The 17,254-nt window shown below is 34.9% G+C and overlaps 1 protein-coding gene across 1 annotated transcript in view; it reads right to left on the reverse strand.

Moving 5' to 3' along the window:
* Positions 1-17,254, reverse strand: part of LOC129743056 (transcription factor Ken 2-like) — a 126,098-nt gene that overhangs the window by 10,281 nt on the left and 98,563 nt on the right. Inside the window, exons 5-6 of the mRNA XM_055734996.1 lie at positions 445-610; positions 153-379 (exon numbers count right to left, since the gene is read on the reverse strand). Coding sequence (XP_055590971.1) covers positions 153-379; positions 445-610 — 393 coding nt within the window. The remainder of the gene's footprint in view (positions 1-152; positions 380-444; positions 611-17,254) is intronic.

Below are 17,254 nucleotides of genomic sequence, written 5' to 3' on the forward strand. Positions count from 1 at the left end.
GATCTCTCCATGCAACATAAGCAGAACACACGGCGTCGTCTGCCAGCAGCAATTTGAACGAGTCCGAACGTTGGTCGTTCGCTGCTCAAAATCGTTAGAAGCGATTTTTTTCCATCGCTGGTTATTAAGTCAAATAAATAGAAGACACTTACGTTTCCCCCCGTCCTGAACCGCATCCTGTTCGCTGTTTTTCCATATGCTGGCCTTAATCTGAAGCAGCGCCAACAGATCCTGCAGATGATGATACTCCTCCACCGAACGCACATAAACCTGCCCCGAGTAGAGAAAATCCAACAGCAACCGGAAGTAAGCGACCTGCACATCCGGGAAGTGTACCGTCGTGATCCCCTCCAGCACCGGCGTCTCCTCCAGGATCATTCTGAGGAATTTTAAAATTGAAAAAATCAGAGTTTGGAGGATTTTTTTTAAGATGGAAGAACTTACCTGATAAGTGGACTTGCCGCGGCCAGGACCAACTTGTGGGCCCGAACCGTCTCCTTGCCATCGCAGATCAGCAGCAGGTCTGTGGCATGCTCCCCCCGAAAGGCGGCCCCGATTTCCTGGAGTATGCACTCGCCGTGTTTGCTGTAATGCAACATCAGCATCCTAACTGTAAGTAGATCGAAGGGAAAATGAAAGGAACAGGTTAGAGCTGTATGAACATAAAAGTTTGTTGTGGTTGAAATGATTCAAGTTTGGTGAGCTTGGGAAAATACCAGAAGAAAGGCATTAGATTCTCGTCAGAATCTCACCTATCCGAACAGGTCTGGTTCAGGGGAAAGTTTGATTGATCAAGAAATCACCTTTCCATGGGGAAAATATAAGCGGTGAGCTTCATCTGAATACTGACAGATTATCGTGAACACCCAATACGGAGCACTTTGTTGTTGCTGGTCACAGATAAATGGACGAAACCTTCTATCTAAGCTTATTTCCAGCTTGAATGTTTCCAAGTTGACTTGAAAGTTAGTAGTAATGTAAGTCTATAGGAGGGTGAGATTGTTTTCATTGAAAGATTCTGAGTCACCTGAAGCTTGGCTTCGAGTAGCAGTATCGATTGCACGTATTTAGTATGGATATTAGTTGAAAGTGCAAATAGAAAAGCTATTCCCCCACGCTAAAGAGTCAAGCCCTAGTTTACTAAGGGGGGATGTGGAGGAAATTCTTGGTTGACAACTGTATCAACACATCTCCCTCCTACGTTTCTGGCTTGAAAGTATTTTACAAAATGCTTGATTTCGTTTAAAGTTCAAAGAATAGAAAAATTAAAAAAATATTTATCTGTGTTTGTGTTGAAAAATTTAATTCTTCAATTTCAGAAATAGGAAATTAAAAAAAAGAAAACAAACATGTGTAATTAAAATAATTAAGGAAAAAATCTTGAAAACGACAAATGCTAGCATGCAACCTCCCAACAAAATAACACAACACAACTCATTCAACTCAATCACACATCAGAAAATAGGAGAGGGGGAAACAGCGACAAAAAAAATCTTAAACCTTTAGGCATGACAAGACCACTTTCAACCGAGAGACGTTTTGGCACTGGCTGGAGGAATTGTTGATGTTGTTGATATTGCTGCTGACCTTGGACTTGACTCGACAACTTCTTTCCCACTCTCTTATTTAGTTTGTTTTTTTTTCTTTCCTTTGCTTCTTTGCATCGACGATCACGACGTCGATCTCATGCTGTTGATGATATTGCTTCGCAATTCTTGACTTCTCATTCATTTATATCGTGTATCGTGTGTACATGGAAAGGAATTATCCAACCCGGTGTGATGTGTCATAACTGACTTTGACAGGCTCTGTGAGTGAATGGTGTAATCGCTTTTTGGTGGGAGGTTTGTGGCATTTTTCGTGAAAAAGATTGAGTCTGATGTTTGAAATCTGGAATCTGATTAACCAGCTGAAAGCTGAAAATCTCTATAATAAATATATTTTAAAAAAATAATCTGAAATCTGTATACTTAAATCTGAAATATGAAATCTAAAATCTGAAATCTGAAATCTGAAATCTGAAATCTGAAATCTGAAATCTGAAATCTGAAATCAGAAATCAGAAATCTGAAATCTGAAATCTGAAATCTGAAATCTGAAATCTGAAATCTGAATTTTCAATCTGAGTTCCAAGTTTTAAATTTTTAAATCTTTATTTCTCAGATTCCATGAATCATTTGTGTTTTGGAGGAAAAATGATGAGCTACAAAGGCTCGTTACTCATCTCTTCCGTACCTCAAACAGATCAAAACAACTTCAATTCTATCTTAAAAAGCCAAGGTAGGTTGCTAAAAAACAGAACCAGAAAGACGATAATGCGGGAATGGAAATCGTAACAAAACAACAACACTCACTCAAGTGAATTGCGTTGTTAGTTTGTTTCAAAGTCAAAGCAAGGAAAGTCAATCGAAAGAAACGGGGAGGTTGAAAAAAAATGGCAAGAATTTCCGCGTTTTGGTGCTGGAGAGAACGCGCAGACTTTTTTTTTCAGAGGAGGAAGATGTAAACAAATCAAAGGAATAAGAGGGAATCATAACAAACCCCATTTGGAACTGGTTTTGATACATCTAGGTTTGTGGGCTTCTTCTGGTGATAACCTTTTTTTTTGTCTATTTTTATTCAGGAGTTGATAAAGATTTTTATCCGGAAACAATAACAACAAAAACTTAAGTTAGAACAACCTTTTACTAGTTTAAAGAAATGAAACAAAATTACATCAACCGGATTAATTGGATGATATAATGTTTATCTTAATCTGCCTCTAGTATCAGCATACCTGGAACAAGTGATTAAAGGTTACAAATTATAGTTAGTCAGTCTATGGTATGATCTCAGCCTTCTTCTGTGGGATAATTTGCATGGGGGTGTGGAGATATAGATGCTTTCGTATATTAGTCATACATTCTTGGGAAAAAGCTCCATTCATGAAAATACACCAAACATCAGAGCGAAATTCTTCATCCAAACCAGATCGAATTAGGCGAACAGAACAGCATTGGGTAGGGAAATGGAACCAAATTTTGCCATTTGCTGTATTGCAAAATGTTGTCACAACATGCAATGTAAAATCAAACTGAATAAAAGTTTTAAGGAAAAAAAAATGGAAATTTGCCTTATTTTATTTTGTAACAATTTTAAGTCACTATGAATTTATAAAGAACATCTGAAATTTCACAGTTTTTTTAAACAATTTTTTTTCCAAAATTTCGGAGATTTCCTAAACCTTGTACCAATTTCCAAATGCATAATTATCGGTATCATTATTGAGATAACATTTTTATGTCTTACTCATGAGGATGTGTAAAACTCAAATTCACATTGTTTTCGAACTTGAAAATGCTTAAGGACTTTTTGATCATAACCACCGAGTGATTTTTTCAGATGTTCAAAATGAGATAAGGATACGCAGTTTTTGCATGGAATATTGGAAAATATTGTTTGGAGATAGCTGCTTTTTCTTCCCAAGCAAATGAATTTTCAATACGTGGAGCTGATTGGGAAATCTGTCTGGCTACAACTTTGCTCAAGTCCGCAAAAAGATTGGTATAGAGAGGAAAAAGTTAAGACATTCCATAGTATTCCATAGTATTTTTTTTTTAGAAAAACCGGCAACACTGCCCTGTATCCGTAACAATGTTCAGAAGATTGTTATAATGTGAATGTTTTTGAGCTTAGAATCTTAAAATTTTCAGAAAAACTGATCTTCATCAAATTTCCCAGCTTTTAACAATGTTTATATAGGGCTACCAGTTTTTCAGAGTTACCAGATCACTGCCTTTACAAAAACTTATCATAAATGTAGTTGGATTGTCATTTTTCTTCAAACTCCTTGCAGTACAAGCTTCTTTTTTTAAACGAACACAAACATTTACAGGATTCCTCGAAGAGATCTTTTTTATTTCTTAACTCTAAGCGTACATCTTTCGAGGATATGATGGCTACCATCTCAAAAATGCTAAAACCACTAACCCACAGAAAATGTACTATGTATACCGTGATCGGGATTCGATCTTATGCCCGCTGGCTTAGAAGACTTGAAGGCTATCCTCTATACCAATGGCTGCGGCAGTTCAGGACCTAAATCGACAAGGTTATTTGTCTCAGCAAAAGGATTTAACAAAATAAAAAAAAATCCACACCGCATTCACGTAAAGTTTAATCTAGTCTGCTTTTAAAGAAAGGTTTAAACAGAAAAATACCCTAAATATATGACTTTCAGTTTTGAACTTAAATTCAAAATTTGGTTCATTTGTGTAGCAAATTAATCAAAAAAAAAAAAATCTCCGAATCAACTGAATTCTATCCGCATTAGCTGGGTAAATTGAAAAATACACATTTTTTGGGTGAAAATTCATAAAAGCGCACTTCATATTTTACTGATAAAACATCTAAATTAATGATATAAAACAAAAAACTGTTAATATTGAATACTGAATACTGGTTGGAGTACCTGTCATCAAAAAAGGGTCAAATATTTGGTTTGGCATTGAGTCAATTGGATTATCTATGATTTTTTAAGACTTTTTGTTCAAGTTGACTTAAAATTGTAAATATTTAAGCTCCTTCCTATCTTTCACCACATATTTGCAACTCGTTGACTAAGGAGTGCACTCGAAAAAAAAAATGCAACACTTTGTTTTGTGAATAACTTTTGAATGCATGGATGGAAATTGATCAAATTTTAGTAATGTAATGTGTGTCAAGTGGTTTTTGAGATGGCGTTCGATACTGATGATCATTGACAAACATTTTCGGGCATAACCGAGAAAAGTTCGAGTGGGAGACCCAAAAACAGCTGGAAATAACTATTCCACCAAAACCACCACATGGGAAATCTTCAAAGAAGTCCTAGAGGATCCAATAGTGAGTTAAAATATAAAAGTATAAAAGTGAATATGATTGCTCGCATGAAGTGAGAGGAATGTGAGAGGTTATTTGAAGCTCAATCCGGAAATATAAATAGAGGAAGTGATAAAAAAAGTATTTTTTTACTGGTTCATCTAGCTGACTTATAAATAGGCTTGAATTCATTCCTACAAAGAAGAAAAGCTGCTCACCAATTGAATAAATAAAATACGGTGGTCAAATCGTGTGCAAAATATTTGGATTGCTGAAGGGAAGATATTTCGAAAAATTTCGTAATGGCCAACAAAACGCACTCTTTAGAGGTCACCTTCATTGAAAAGTCTCGCCTGTATTTTCTGCTTTTAAACAAGGAGAAAAAAATTTAAATTATTTATGTACTTGAGGGCGCTAACGATATGTGGTAACTGCAAATTACCCAGTGTTTCATAACGATTGACACGATGAATGGCTAAAATTCAAAGAATACTGCCTCCAAATACGACCATTTTCCATCCATTGCACTGAAATAGGTTTTATTTTATGCGAAATTATCGCCATTTGAAAATTGCCTATATTTCAAAAATCCAATCCATATCTTGATACTGTTCCCTTTCAAGTTTCAGTTCTTATTTGATTCTGATAAACTAAAACAAACTCCTTGTTGTTGAGAAGTACCAAATAATCCGTATTCATTCACAAATTTATCACGATCTTCGAAAAGATCCCGATGCACATCAGAACTGAAACTTAAGATAGGACAGTTTCATGTTAAAGATTGGAAAAAGGGAAAATTAAAATTATCATATTTTGAATTTTCCCCTTTCCATATTTACATTGATTTAAAATAATAAAACAAAAAAGCTACACGGATTTGCTAGAAAGTGCACTGATCCCATTTAAGAAGGATATTATGGATGTTAACTTTGTATTTCTGCTAAATTATGCCATGAGTCATGTTCCTGAGAGAAAAAACTTTAATGGTTTTTCAAGAGAAATAATAATTTTTCTGAATGGCCAGGTCATATTCTAGCTCTGAATCCTATTTAAAACATTAGCAATATCTTTGCCAAATGTGTATAAAGTACGGTTGCCAGAATGCCCGGTTTTATCCGAGTTTGTCCGAATATTCAATACAAAATTTGGGAACAATCCGGCCTGGCCCGGTTGCCCGGATTTCGTTGAAAAAAGCCCGGACTTTGCCCGGATTTATTCACTTTATTCGGCAAATCATAAAAAAAAACAAATTGTGTTTTTTTTTCATTTATGCCTCCAAAACGAAATTTTTTAAGCAAGTTATACCTACAAAAATAATCATCAATGGTTGATTGGAAGCCCAAAATATGATTAAGTCTGTCGATAAGTTTTGATGAAACACATTTTTTTTTAAATATTTGTTGAGTTATTTCTGGGTTTTGACAAAATTAGTCCAAAAATGGCCCGGATTTTTGATCGTCACTTTTGAAATCAAATTCCGGGATTTTGTCAGGTTTTTATATAAATTGCCCTAATTTGTCCAGGTTTCAAAAGAATCGTGGAATTTTGGTTAAAAAAAACTTTTCTCTTCAATTTCATTCATTCCTTATCGAAAGTGATAAATTTATTTTAAACAGACTGATAGGGTGATCAATTTGAGTACTAAATCATAGAATTTCAACATATTGAGGACCAAATGAGAGGCATATCGATTTTTGCCTTACGCTTTTCGTAACACTGCGTACCACTACTCTAAAACTTTAAATTTATTGATCAAGAAATATTATGAGAAATTAAAAACGACCCTTTGATTAACTCAAGAATATTAATTCTTCATATTTGGTCCATTTCATATCTAAATAAGACCTGGCGAACTCTGGAAATCTCACATTGTGTGTTTTGCGCAATTCTTAGTAAATGTGAAGAGGGTGAACAATCTTGAAGTGAATTACCGTCAACTGGGGCAACATGCAACACTTTTCAACTTCAATGGCTTCTTAAATCTTAATGCTTACAGATAATCATACCTCTTATACATCAAAAGTTTTAAGGTTGATGGGACACCAAATTGACGTAGTCGGAAAAATTATTGGTTTTACCAGTTATTTTTAAATTTACAAAAACATGCGATTTTCACCCTACTTAGAAAAAGGGGGAAGTTGCAACAAACTCTGTAATGAATGAAAAATGAAATGAAAACGTTTGAAAATTTATAGTTTTTGATACATTTGTGATGTCATGACGCATAAAGCACCAATTGCAGTAATTTTTGGTTTTTTTAGATTAAATTTTACATTTTTTCTGTCAAAAATGTTTTTAAGAAAAAAGTGTTAATCTGCTGCATACATTTAGGGGTAAAAAATACAACAAAATATTATATTATTTAAATCATGTAAATTAATCTTAGGATGGATGAAATTTTAATGTTAACAAACGCATGATGCAAAACAATCATATCCCAGCATATGGAAACGCGATTTATGAGATTTAGATTTGATTTGTATTTGGTTGCATTTTGCCCCAGACAGCTAACTGAATTACAAAAATATTTATTTACAAAAATTTTGTGATTGTCCGAAAAATATTTAAACACCAACAGTGTTGGAATAGGATAATGAAAGCAATATAAAGTTTGTAGGTGATATCATTAAGCCAATCCGTCATACTAGGTAAAGTTTTTTATGGCATCGAAAAATGTAAAAAATTTTACATCTATAGCTCGATTTTTTAAATTTTTTATGACTATCAAAAACTTTAAAAAACCCTCTCAAGATGTCAAAAACTATGTCATCATCAATTTGTTATCATTCAATGATAACTTTGTTACAGTATATTGAAATAAAAATTGAATGAGTGTTGTGGTATACAAATGTTGCATCTAACCCTACTTTTGCATGATGCCCCGTTTGACGGCACTGAGTGTTGGATCAAATTATGAATTTCAGTTCAACAAAGTAAACTTTTTTATATTCTACATTCCGTTTAGTTTTTAAGCATGTAAGCATGAAAGGATAAACAGGAGTTTTTCTAACGTTTCCTTATTTTTAATTTTTTTCATGAAATCACAAAGTTGATACCATTCTTGAGCTTGAGCTTAGAGCTTGAGCTTAGATAAACCGTACATTTCAGTAGTTGCTACTCCGTGATTGACAAGAACCATCAAAATTGTACATAGATCCAAATAAATGGGGCTTGGGATTAGCTTACCATTTTCTGTGTACACGTTTCGAAAGTTCCTTGTGTTATATGGTCAATAACGGCGCCGGCCACGTCCTTACGGTTCATCGGGGAAAGGGAAGGATTGTTAGTTCGACTTCGGTTGCTACTAGAGACCGAATACACCTCTAAATCTCCACGGTCGTCACAGGAAGGGTGGTTTGTTAGTGGGGAAGGTAAATATGTAAGATCTGGATTCCCTTTGGGAAGGGATGTGATCAAAGCAAAGTTAAATATTTGATGATCGTCGCGTTTTTATTTAGAGCAAATACGTCCTAACGTGACATTGTCATACACGTACAATGCACTTGGCACCGGTGCAACTCACCGAATTTTATCACGCGTTTAAAACGAGAAGAGCAAGAACGAGAGAAAGGGAGAGGGAAAGAGAGAAAAAACCGAATTTTAACCTCATTAGAAATATTTAATATTGGAATTATCATACACGTACAAAACACTTTTATCGCGCGCTGTAGACCAAGAGAAAACACGTCCAAACGCGACATTGCAATACACGTACGAAATAAACGCGGGAAAATTATCCATCACCGAACACTTGTACCTTCGATTTCACGGCGGGTAGTCAAAAAACTCACTACTAACAACAAACGAACTTTATTTCTTTCGAATTTTTGGCAAGCTAATTAAAACTTTATCTGTCAGGTTCACATACATTAAGCAAATTTGAATTGAAATGAAAAATATACTTATCTTAGTATCCTGTTGAAAGGCATTTTTTCTGTGGGCAACGGTATCGGGTGAAAATTCGCCACTCGACGTCATCAAAAAACCATACATCGAATTTTAATGAACTGGCAGCACAAAAATATAGAGCTATAGTTGCGCCATCTCCATTTGAAATGAATAATGAGCTTTTGAAAACTCATAACAGCGCTATCTCGTGATGAAAATCACTTGAGAAAAAAGGCATAACAGCACCATCTTCTTTCAAAAAATGACTTGCTGATTTTCTAAAGGCTTTTCGAGTTGCTGCCATTTTCTCGACTCACAAAGGAAACAAAAAATACAAATATTTAAACATAAATTGCACTTCATAGTTAACACTTTTCACTAAAACTTCACAACTCTTCTAAGCACAATCACCTCAAAATTCGCTTTAACAATTAAAACTCAACAAAAAACAATTATTTCACCAAAAAATCAACATTTTTTCTTCTACTTGTAATAAGTAACACCACAGAGAACAGAGTTCGAGCTGGAGCTCAACACGTGTGTTTGAATGCCAACCTAAGTTTCAAACCAAATGCGTAAGTGGACTAACATACATAAGATGTCGCTACCGGTACACCTATTTTTGTTTTCATTTTTTCGACACGCTTAGAAATTAATACTCATCGCTTATCTCAAAGAAGGCCAGTGCAATGTATGACAGTAACACAAATTTGGTGTAATAAATTTTAAAACAACATGATTTAAAAAAAATGCAAATCATATTTCAATCACAATTGAACGCTGTCAGATGCCCCATATTGTTCAAACAATTTTGGCGCTGAATTGAAAGTTGAATTCCATGTGTTAAAGTATGTGTTGGGATTTTACAATCAGTTAACAGTTTTCTAGAACAGAAAATGTGAACATAAATGTTATAATTGTAAACTATGACTCGATATTCTGGTTGATGTTACCTGAGATCGATATATGAGGACTTGTAACTCAGGGTTAGTTATCAGTAGAAATGATTTAAGTTGTTTATAAACATGAGTTACAAGATACCATCAACCGGAATACCGACCCATAATTAACAGTTATAACAATTATGTTCACATTCTCTGTTATAGAAAACTATTTAATGACAGACATACTTTAAAACTTGGAATTCAACTTTCAATTCAGCGCCAATATTGATTGAACAATATGGGGCATATGCTGGGACATATGACAGCGATTAAAGCATGATTGAAATATGATTTGCATTTTTTTTTAAATCAAGATGTTCTTAAAATTTATCACACAAAAAGTATATACATTGCAATGGCCTCATTTGAGATAAGCTATGAGTATTAATTTCTAAGCGTGTCGAAAAAATGGAAAAAATATGTGTACTGGTAGCGACATCTTATGGATGTTAGTCCACTTACGAATTTGGTTTGAAACTTAGGTGGGTATTCTCACACACGATTTCAACAAATTTTTGTTCGGGGCCCGATGTCTGTTCTCTGTGGTAACACCCCTAAAATTGATCCTAGGCCTAGTACAAGTACTTTTTCAAAAGTCGGATCATTTGGGGCACTCTAATAAACATTTAAAAGCTCAATCCCTGTTTTAGTTACACTTAGGCCCAACCCTCAAAAAGTGGAAACTATACTCTGTAACTACTGAACCGATTTTCACTAGCTTAACCGCATTGTTATCATAATGAACTATATGAAATCTCAAGATGTTTTCCAAAATCACAAAGTTGATACCATTCTATTCTCAAACTAACTAAATACATTCCTAACATTTCATTAAAAAATCTTAAATCAATTTAAGGTTGCCTTATACTAATAAGGTAAAATAAGGCATTCTCGTGGTATTCATAAATACATAATGGAATCTTTTTTCTTGTTCTGTTTAGTTGTATCGAGTATGGTAAAATATGTACAGTCGTATCGTGGAATATTATTTTTCTTGAGAAAAATTACATTCTCTTTGACCGTGAAACTTATTCGGCCGCGCAAATTTCGGTTATTTTATCAAACTCCTGACAATTTCCATGCATTTGGTTTCAAAATATCTTATTTTAAGCTTCTAGAAACCAATCATGATTATTTTGTTGAATTAGAGTTTCTTGTACAATTTTGCAAATAAAATAAGCATTTGCATAATTTTGCAAATATCAGTGCAAATCCGGGCAATCTGACAAGCTTTGGGTTAATCAGATTAAAACATGTTACAGTTGCCTTGATTTGATTCTAAAGCAAAACTGACTATTTTTGGCAATATGCCCTTTCCGGCTAATAACGTTTTCTTCACCCCATAAGGAAGATTTACAATCACATGCAGAATCCATTTTACTGGTCCCATGTGAAGAGTTTAGTGGCATTAAGAAAAAGCGCCAAAGCTTCTTACATAAAGATGGATGGGCATCAGTAAGCTTTGATTGCTTTTGGCGCTTTCCTACTCTGGGTGTTAGAATAAATAAAATTATGGAAATAGGGTGCCATGACTTTTATTTGATACGAATAAACACTAAACATTAATTATCAAATCCCACAAAAACATTTTCGAAAAAAATGTCTTCGTTGTGTTTTTCTCCGCGCGAAGACGAACACAACAAAAAAATTGCATGCAAATCGGATGCACCCTGCAAGAATTAATCGTGTTCACACATATTTTTGCCCCTATCGTGAATTTTGACAGGTCGATGTAAACTAATTGTATGGAAGCTGGTGATGGATTTTTACAGCTTAATGTTTACATTTGGCACTATCGATATCACTCCCACTCAAACTCGATTTATGCTCATTTTTAGCAGAGACGGTGCAACACTATCGAGTAGTGAAAACGAATACGGAATATGAGTCGCAAATGCGCTGAAAAGTGCATTTTTCCAAAGTTGTTTTGATCAGAAAACCATTTCTGGCATAAAGACTCAACGTCTCGGGCAATTCAAGCGAAACAAGAAAAACATTTTTTGGGATTTTTATCCTATTAGATTGTTCATCCCATTTTTATCGTCTTGCTAATCCGACCACTTGACCAGTATACTAACTGAGCTAGATAGAAGACAAGGGTTAATTTTCATAGGAGGGGGGTATGGAAATGTCCAAGCTTGTCCACGGATAGGAGGGTAGGGGTTTGGGTCATGTCCACGTGGACATACTTACTTTCAAAATATTTTCTAAAAGTGAATAAATATTAAGATGCTTAAAGCAAAATCTTAAAATGGCATACCTTTCCAGTTCAAGTTTAAATAATAAGTAGCTACTTGAAAGCAAGTGATAAATATAAAAAAAGAAATTGAAAATTTTTTATTTTTTTTTAAATCAGAAATTTTTTATTCGGTTTAACAAATCAGTCATTTCTATAACAAGAAGGCAAAAAGTGGTGTTTTCTAACTGTCAAATTATAGGTATTTAAAATCCGAGAAGGGGGATAGGGGTCTGTCAAATGTCCACGCTGTCCACGGAGGGGGAGGAGGGGGTCAAAAATTTAATTTTTCTGTTCACGTGGTTTCTGAACGGCCTCTAAGATAGGCATAGACGGGAAAACGTGTTAATTTCCAATTATTTTGTATTGAATTCGTCCTGGTACATCTTCGTACCTAAAAAGAACACATTTTCAAAGGTGATGGAAAGTATTAGAGGAACATAAGATATCAAAGAAAGAAAGAACATCAGGCGTAAATATCAAAAATTCTTGAAAAAGATACAACGGCTCACCGAGGGGACTTGAACCCGCAATTTCCGATTTAGTACAACGGCGTTTCAACCAATTACACCACGATAAACGTGACAAAATCCAGCTCCAGCATGCGTACATGTCGAGCTCCATCAGTCGACTGCTGGATCTTCTATCGATACACTTCATGTTCATCTCGCATATGTTCTTTGCCTATTATTGATCTCTTTGTTGTTTTTTAAATAAAAAATCATGATATTTACAGTTTACGTTCTTTCATTTGTTTCCTTTTGGTACACTTTTTTAACTCATAATTTTTGAGTTTCTTATCAAATTAATAAAATACAAATCGAGTTCCTCTTCTATGACTCTATCGAAATCGTTTTGAAAAGGTCACTCATTTGCACACACATCGCCTGATAGCAACAAGGACTCAAACCACGCGAAAGGGTTGATTCATTTTGGGCAAACAGAAAGTTGGTAGAGGTGGATGTTGTTGAGAGAACTATTCTATTCTGAGCAATTCAATTGGCTAAGCAACAAAAGTGCTACTACCCATAACAGAACGCTAAATTGTAAGAGAGTGTTGCAGTAATTTACACCAAGCAACTAAATAATGCCACAACAACAACAATTGCAAACAAGTGCCAACAAGCCGCCACCCTTTCGTTCTGCTTTTGCTCTCGAAAGAGTGTTTCCTTTCTCTCGCCCCGTTCGAGTGAAATAACACCGAAATTGTGAGAGGGTGGGGTGAAGGTGGTCCCCTAGGAATTGCCACCTTATCGTTGCTTACATATAGAAGATATATCGTCAAGTTTTGCACTCAGGAGATAGGATTCGTAGTGGTGCAGTGTTTGGTTGTTGTTTCCGATTCGCCACATTTACTGCACATGCTCAGAACGGGGAAAGTTAACAATTGGCTGATTGGTTGCATTCGATTCGGTTGGCGCGAAATTCTATTTACCTACTTCTCACATAGGATGGTTGGTGAAATTCTATTAATATCAGCAACGAGATTTTATTATATTTTTTTTTTCTGAAGGGATTGGATTTGCGAGGAGTAAAGTTTGTCAATACAAAAGTTCCAAGAATTTCAAATCAGAAATCAGCTTTTTAATATAAAATTTAACATTCAGAGTTCAAAATAATATGATTTTTTTTTAATTTTTCATCGATTCAATTGTAAAAATTTCCAGTAGACATTAATTTAAGCTAGAGGAAAAAGAACTGATCACATAATGTGATTCACGTTCTTCAATAAGGAAGATGGAAGGGAACACCCCAATTTGTTTTAAACGTTGATATTGTTCCTTGGTCTGTCTAATGGTGTGCTAGATTTCAACCTTGGCCAAATTTGGAAAGTTGTTTCAGTGAGACAGAAGTTTGTATGGCATTTAAGCACTATCTGTTCTAGTGACAGCGCAAAAATCTCTTTTCACGCTTTAGTCATTATTCGCACGCAGTGTCATTTATTCCAGATCTTAAAAAATAATTCGGTTACTCGAAAATTTCACCACATGATATTATCTCTTCATTTTACAACGAGAAAAAAATATCGGGGTTCTCAAAGTTGAAAAATTGTTTTGAAGAACGTATGACGGTGTTTGTTTTTGTTTTTTTTTTTCAGTTTTGTCAGAAATTTTCCGCTTATTTCAACCATCCAAAACTGTTATCCAAATTCGGTTTCAAATTTATTTCGGCAATATTTGACCTGTAGGTTTGTTGGCATTCCCCTGTCCGCAAACGTTAATCGATTTTGATGATATTTGATTCATTGTGTGTAATTTATTCTAGTGGTCAAATGAAATTCGCCGTAACTTTTTCTAATCATTAATCATAAAAAACCTGAATAGGGGAGAGGCGGGCTATATGCGCATATTAAGGAAAGCACTCATTTTCTCCCATATTCCAATAGATAGGAGTCTGAAAACTATATACACATGAGCGGACATCTGTTTTCTATACGTAAGAGCAATTTTTCTGTTAAAATCTCTTACAGTTTTTGTGAAAATAATTTTATAATAAAAGAAGTCAAAAAAGCCGATTTCCGAAACCGGCGGGCTAAATGCGCATATTTATGTTTTAAGCTATATTTCATTTACACTTGCAATATTTTGAAATTATTTAATTGAAAATTGTAGAACCGGATGTTAAGGATACGTCAAGGCTGAAATTTTGGTGAAATTTTTTACATCACTAGTTCTTTTGCATGACACATAGTTAAGTATGCCATATGGCCATATTTCATGGCAATATTTTGTTCAGATTGTATTTTTATCGGATCAATATGAAGTTCTTCTTTTTTCGCTGTAAGATCGTGATTTGAGCTTAGGTTTAATGTTTAAATGATAGAAAGTAAAAAATTTATAAGAATAATCAATTTTTCTTGATATAGGCATTTAACCTGCCTTGATATGGGCATTCAGAACCTGTTTCTTATTCCAATATCTTATCATCTAAAACTTTGCCAAAAGCTTCAATTTGTTGAGTTTCCGATTTCCAGATGAATAAGAAAGAAAAACTATTAAAATTTTTGTTCGCAGAATCTGTACGCACAATAATTAAAGTTCGATATATTATAACAAGACTGACAAAAATCTTGTTTGAATTTTTAAATTTTTCCGACTTTATATAACAATTAAATTTTTTCATGCCATGTGTAAAAAGCGTTTTACCCTCAAACTGCATATATGATGAATCTCTAGCCATATCGTCAATCGGCTGTATGCGCATATTACCCAACATGCGCATTTAGGGACACTTCCCCCTACCCCTAGTTTTGCAGGTGTGTATGCAGAATGATGCTTCTATTTGGCTTTCGACATTAGGTCTTTAGTTTTCAAAAAGGCGTCCAAGCAAGAGGAGCTACAAATCAGAATTTTGTACATGCGTTGTGAAAATCCAAACTACACGCACGTAGAAATAGCAAAATCGTTGTATGTGGCGAAATCAACCGTCACCAAAGTAATAAAAGTGTTCTAGGAAATCCGGGAGCCGCAGTGACGAACAGAAGAGTGGCTAACACTTTCAAGCGAAACTCCAATCTCTCCATTCGAGATGCCGTCAATAAGTTGGGAATTTCGTCTACAATCGTGAAATAAGCTAAAAAACGATCCAGACTGTCGACTTTTAAGAAGGTAGTGACTCTAAATCGCAAAGATAAGCCAAACTTACGGAATCCTAACTGATTGTTCTTTCCGTCTTTTATACATATTGAACTTCAAAATGTAAGACACTTTGATTTTGTAAATAAACAAATAATCGACTTACACGCAATTTAGTTTGACAACTTTTTGATCCGAACACCTTTTAGGTGGGAGCTTGACCGCTATCCCGGAGCTTCCGGTAGAAAAAATTCAAGCTTCAAAAAACACTGAAGATGAAAATCTTATTTTCAATGAACCGATTTTCTAAAATCAAATTTTGGTTTTTCTTGGTAATATGAACTATTTTCAAAGAACATATTTGGTACCTCAAAAAACACAGTTCTCTAGTAAATTGGAATACTAATTTGGTGTCCACTATGCATGAGGTTGACCCAAACAGTTTTGGAAGGTTAAATTAATTTCTGTAGTTTGTTATGATGTTTTCTTCTAATTTTATGTATTTTCGCCTTAACAAGGCTAAATAATTTTCTTCTAAGTTTTTTCAACTGATCATAATTTGAGCTTTAAAATGTACCATTTGATGGATTTTTTTTTATCGTGAACTTCGTGTTTGATATTCCATATCTTATATTGCACATTTTCATCTATGCTGAGTAATTTGCCTTGAAATAAGTTTGCGACACTGTTTATATGGATAAGTTGTTTTTTTTAAAGTTTGGTGATAAAAGCTTACTGGAAAATGTTGATAGGAAGTTTTGAGAGACAAGTCATTTTTGCCATCAATATGGTTGTTTTTGTAATTCACCGTTTATTAAAGGATCACTTCCGCTTTGAAAGCTTCTGGATTGCATCATACACCAATGCATGTGAGGTTGAACATACCTGGTAACAATAAACCATAAGGGATTAAAATTGAATCAAGTAAAATCCATAAAATCAGTCTTTTGTCCAAACAATTCCTGATTCCCCGGAACTCGAGCCACCGTGACATTAATGGATATTCATATTTCCTGCGAACAACTACAACAATAATGGCAGGAACAATCGCAAACGAGAATATGCAAATATGAGCTCAGGAGGGAAAAAACTATAGATTCATAATAAAAAGCGAAAGTAATGCTCGATTCGGCTGTGGTGTAAAACCATACTTTTATACAGAAAAAAAGAAGCCGGGAAGCCGAAGAGGGCGTAGTTGAACGGCTGTTTTACCGCGTATTTTTTTTTATTTGGCGGGCCAAAATTGTCAATAAACTATTGCCGCGAATCACGGAAGGGGTTCTTGGGACGGTTGAAATCCTCATGGGTAGGTGGTGGAAATAATGCCACGCGTTTCTTAGTCGGAGATTTACTTTTTGCCTAGCTCTAGCTCACAATTGAAGAAACAATCATAAAAAAGCCTGCCCAAATGGGTGTAATGATTTGGCTGTTTTTTTTGGTGTGCGAGTTTACTTTTTCCTATTTTCTTGCCCATTTTTTTCTTTTCTCCTCCTAGGGGACATTCACTTCAAAGGACACGCTATTATGCCATTCTGAGGGGAGGAAGCACGTGGTGGTCAGGGGTTCTCTGGGGGACTTGTTAAATCTGCTGCTGCCACAAGACAGGAGAAGAGGTTGTTGGCATTAAACTGGTCACGGTCGCCTCGCCAATCTCCTCCGAATGGCACATATGAATGTACGCACTCGTTTCCGTGTATTGATTGTATGTGTGCCTACACACCATTTTTTGCATATTTGTGTGCGTGTGTGTCAATGGCATTACTTTGGCTGTG

This window comes from Uranotaenia lowii, chromosome 2, assembly GCF_029784155.1.
Source record: "Uranotaenia lowii strain MFRU-FL chromosome 2, ASM2978415v1, whole genome shotgun sequence".
NCBI lineage: Eukaryota > Metazoa > Arthropoda > Insecta > Diptera > Culicidae > Uranotaenia > Uranotaenia lowii.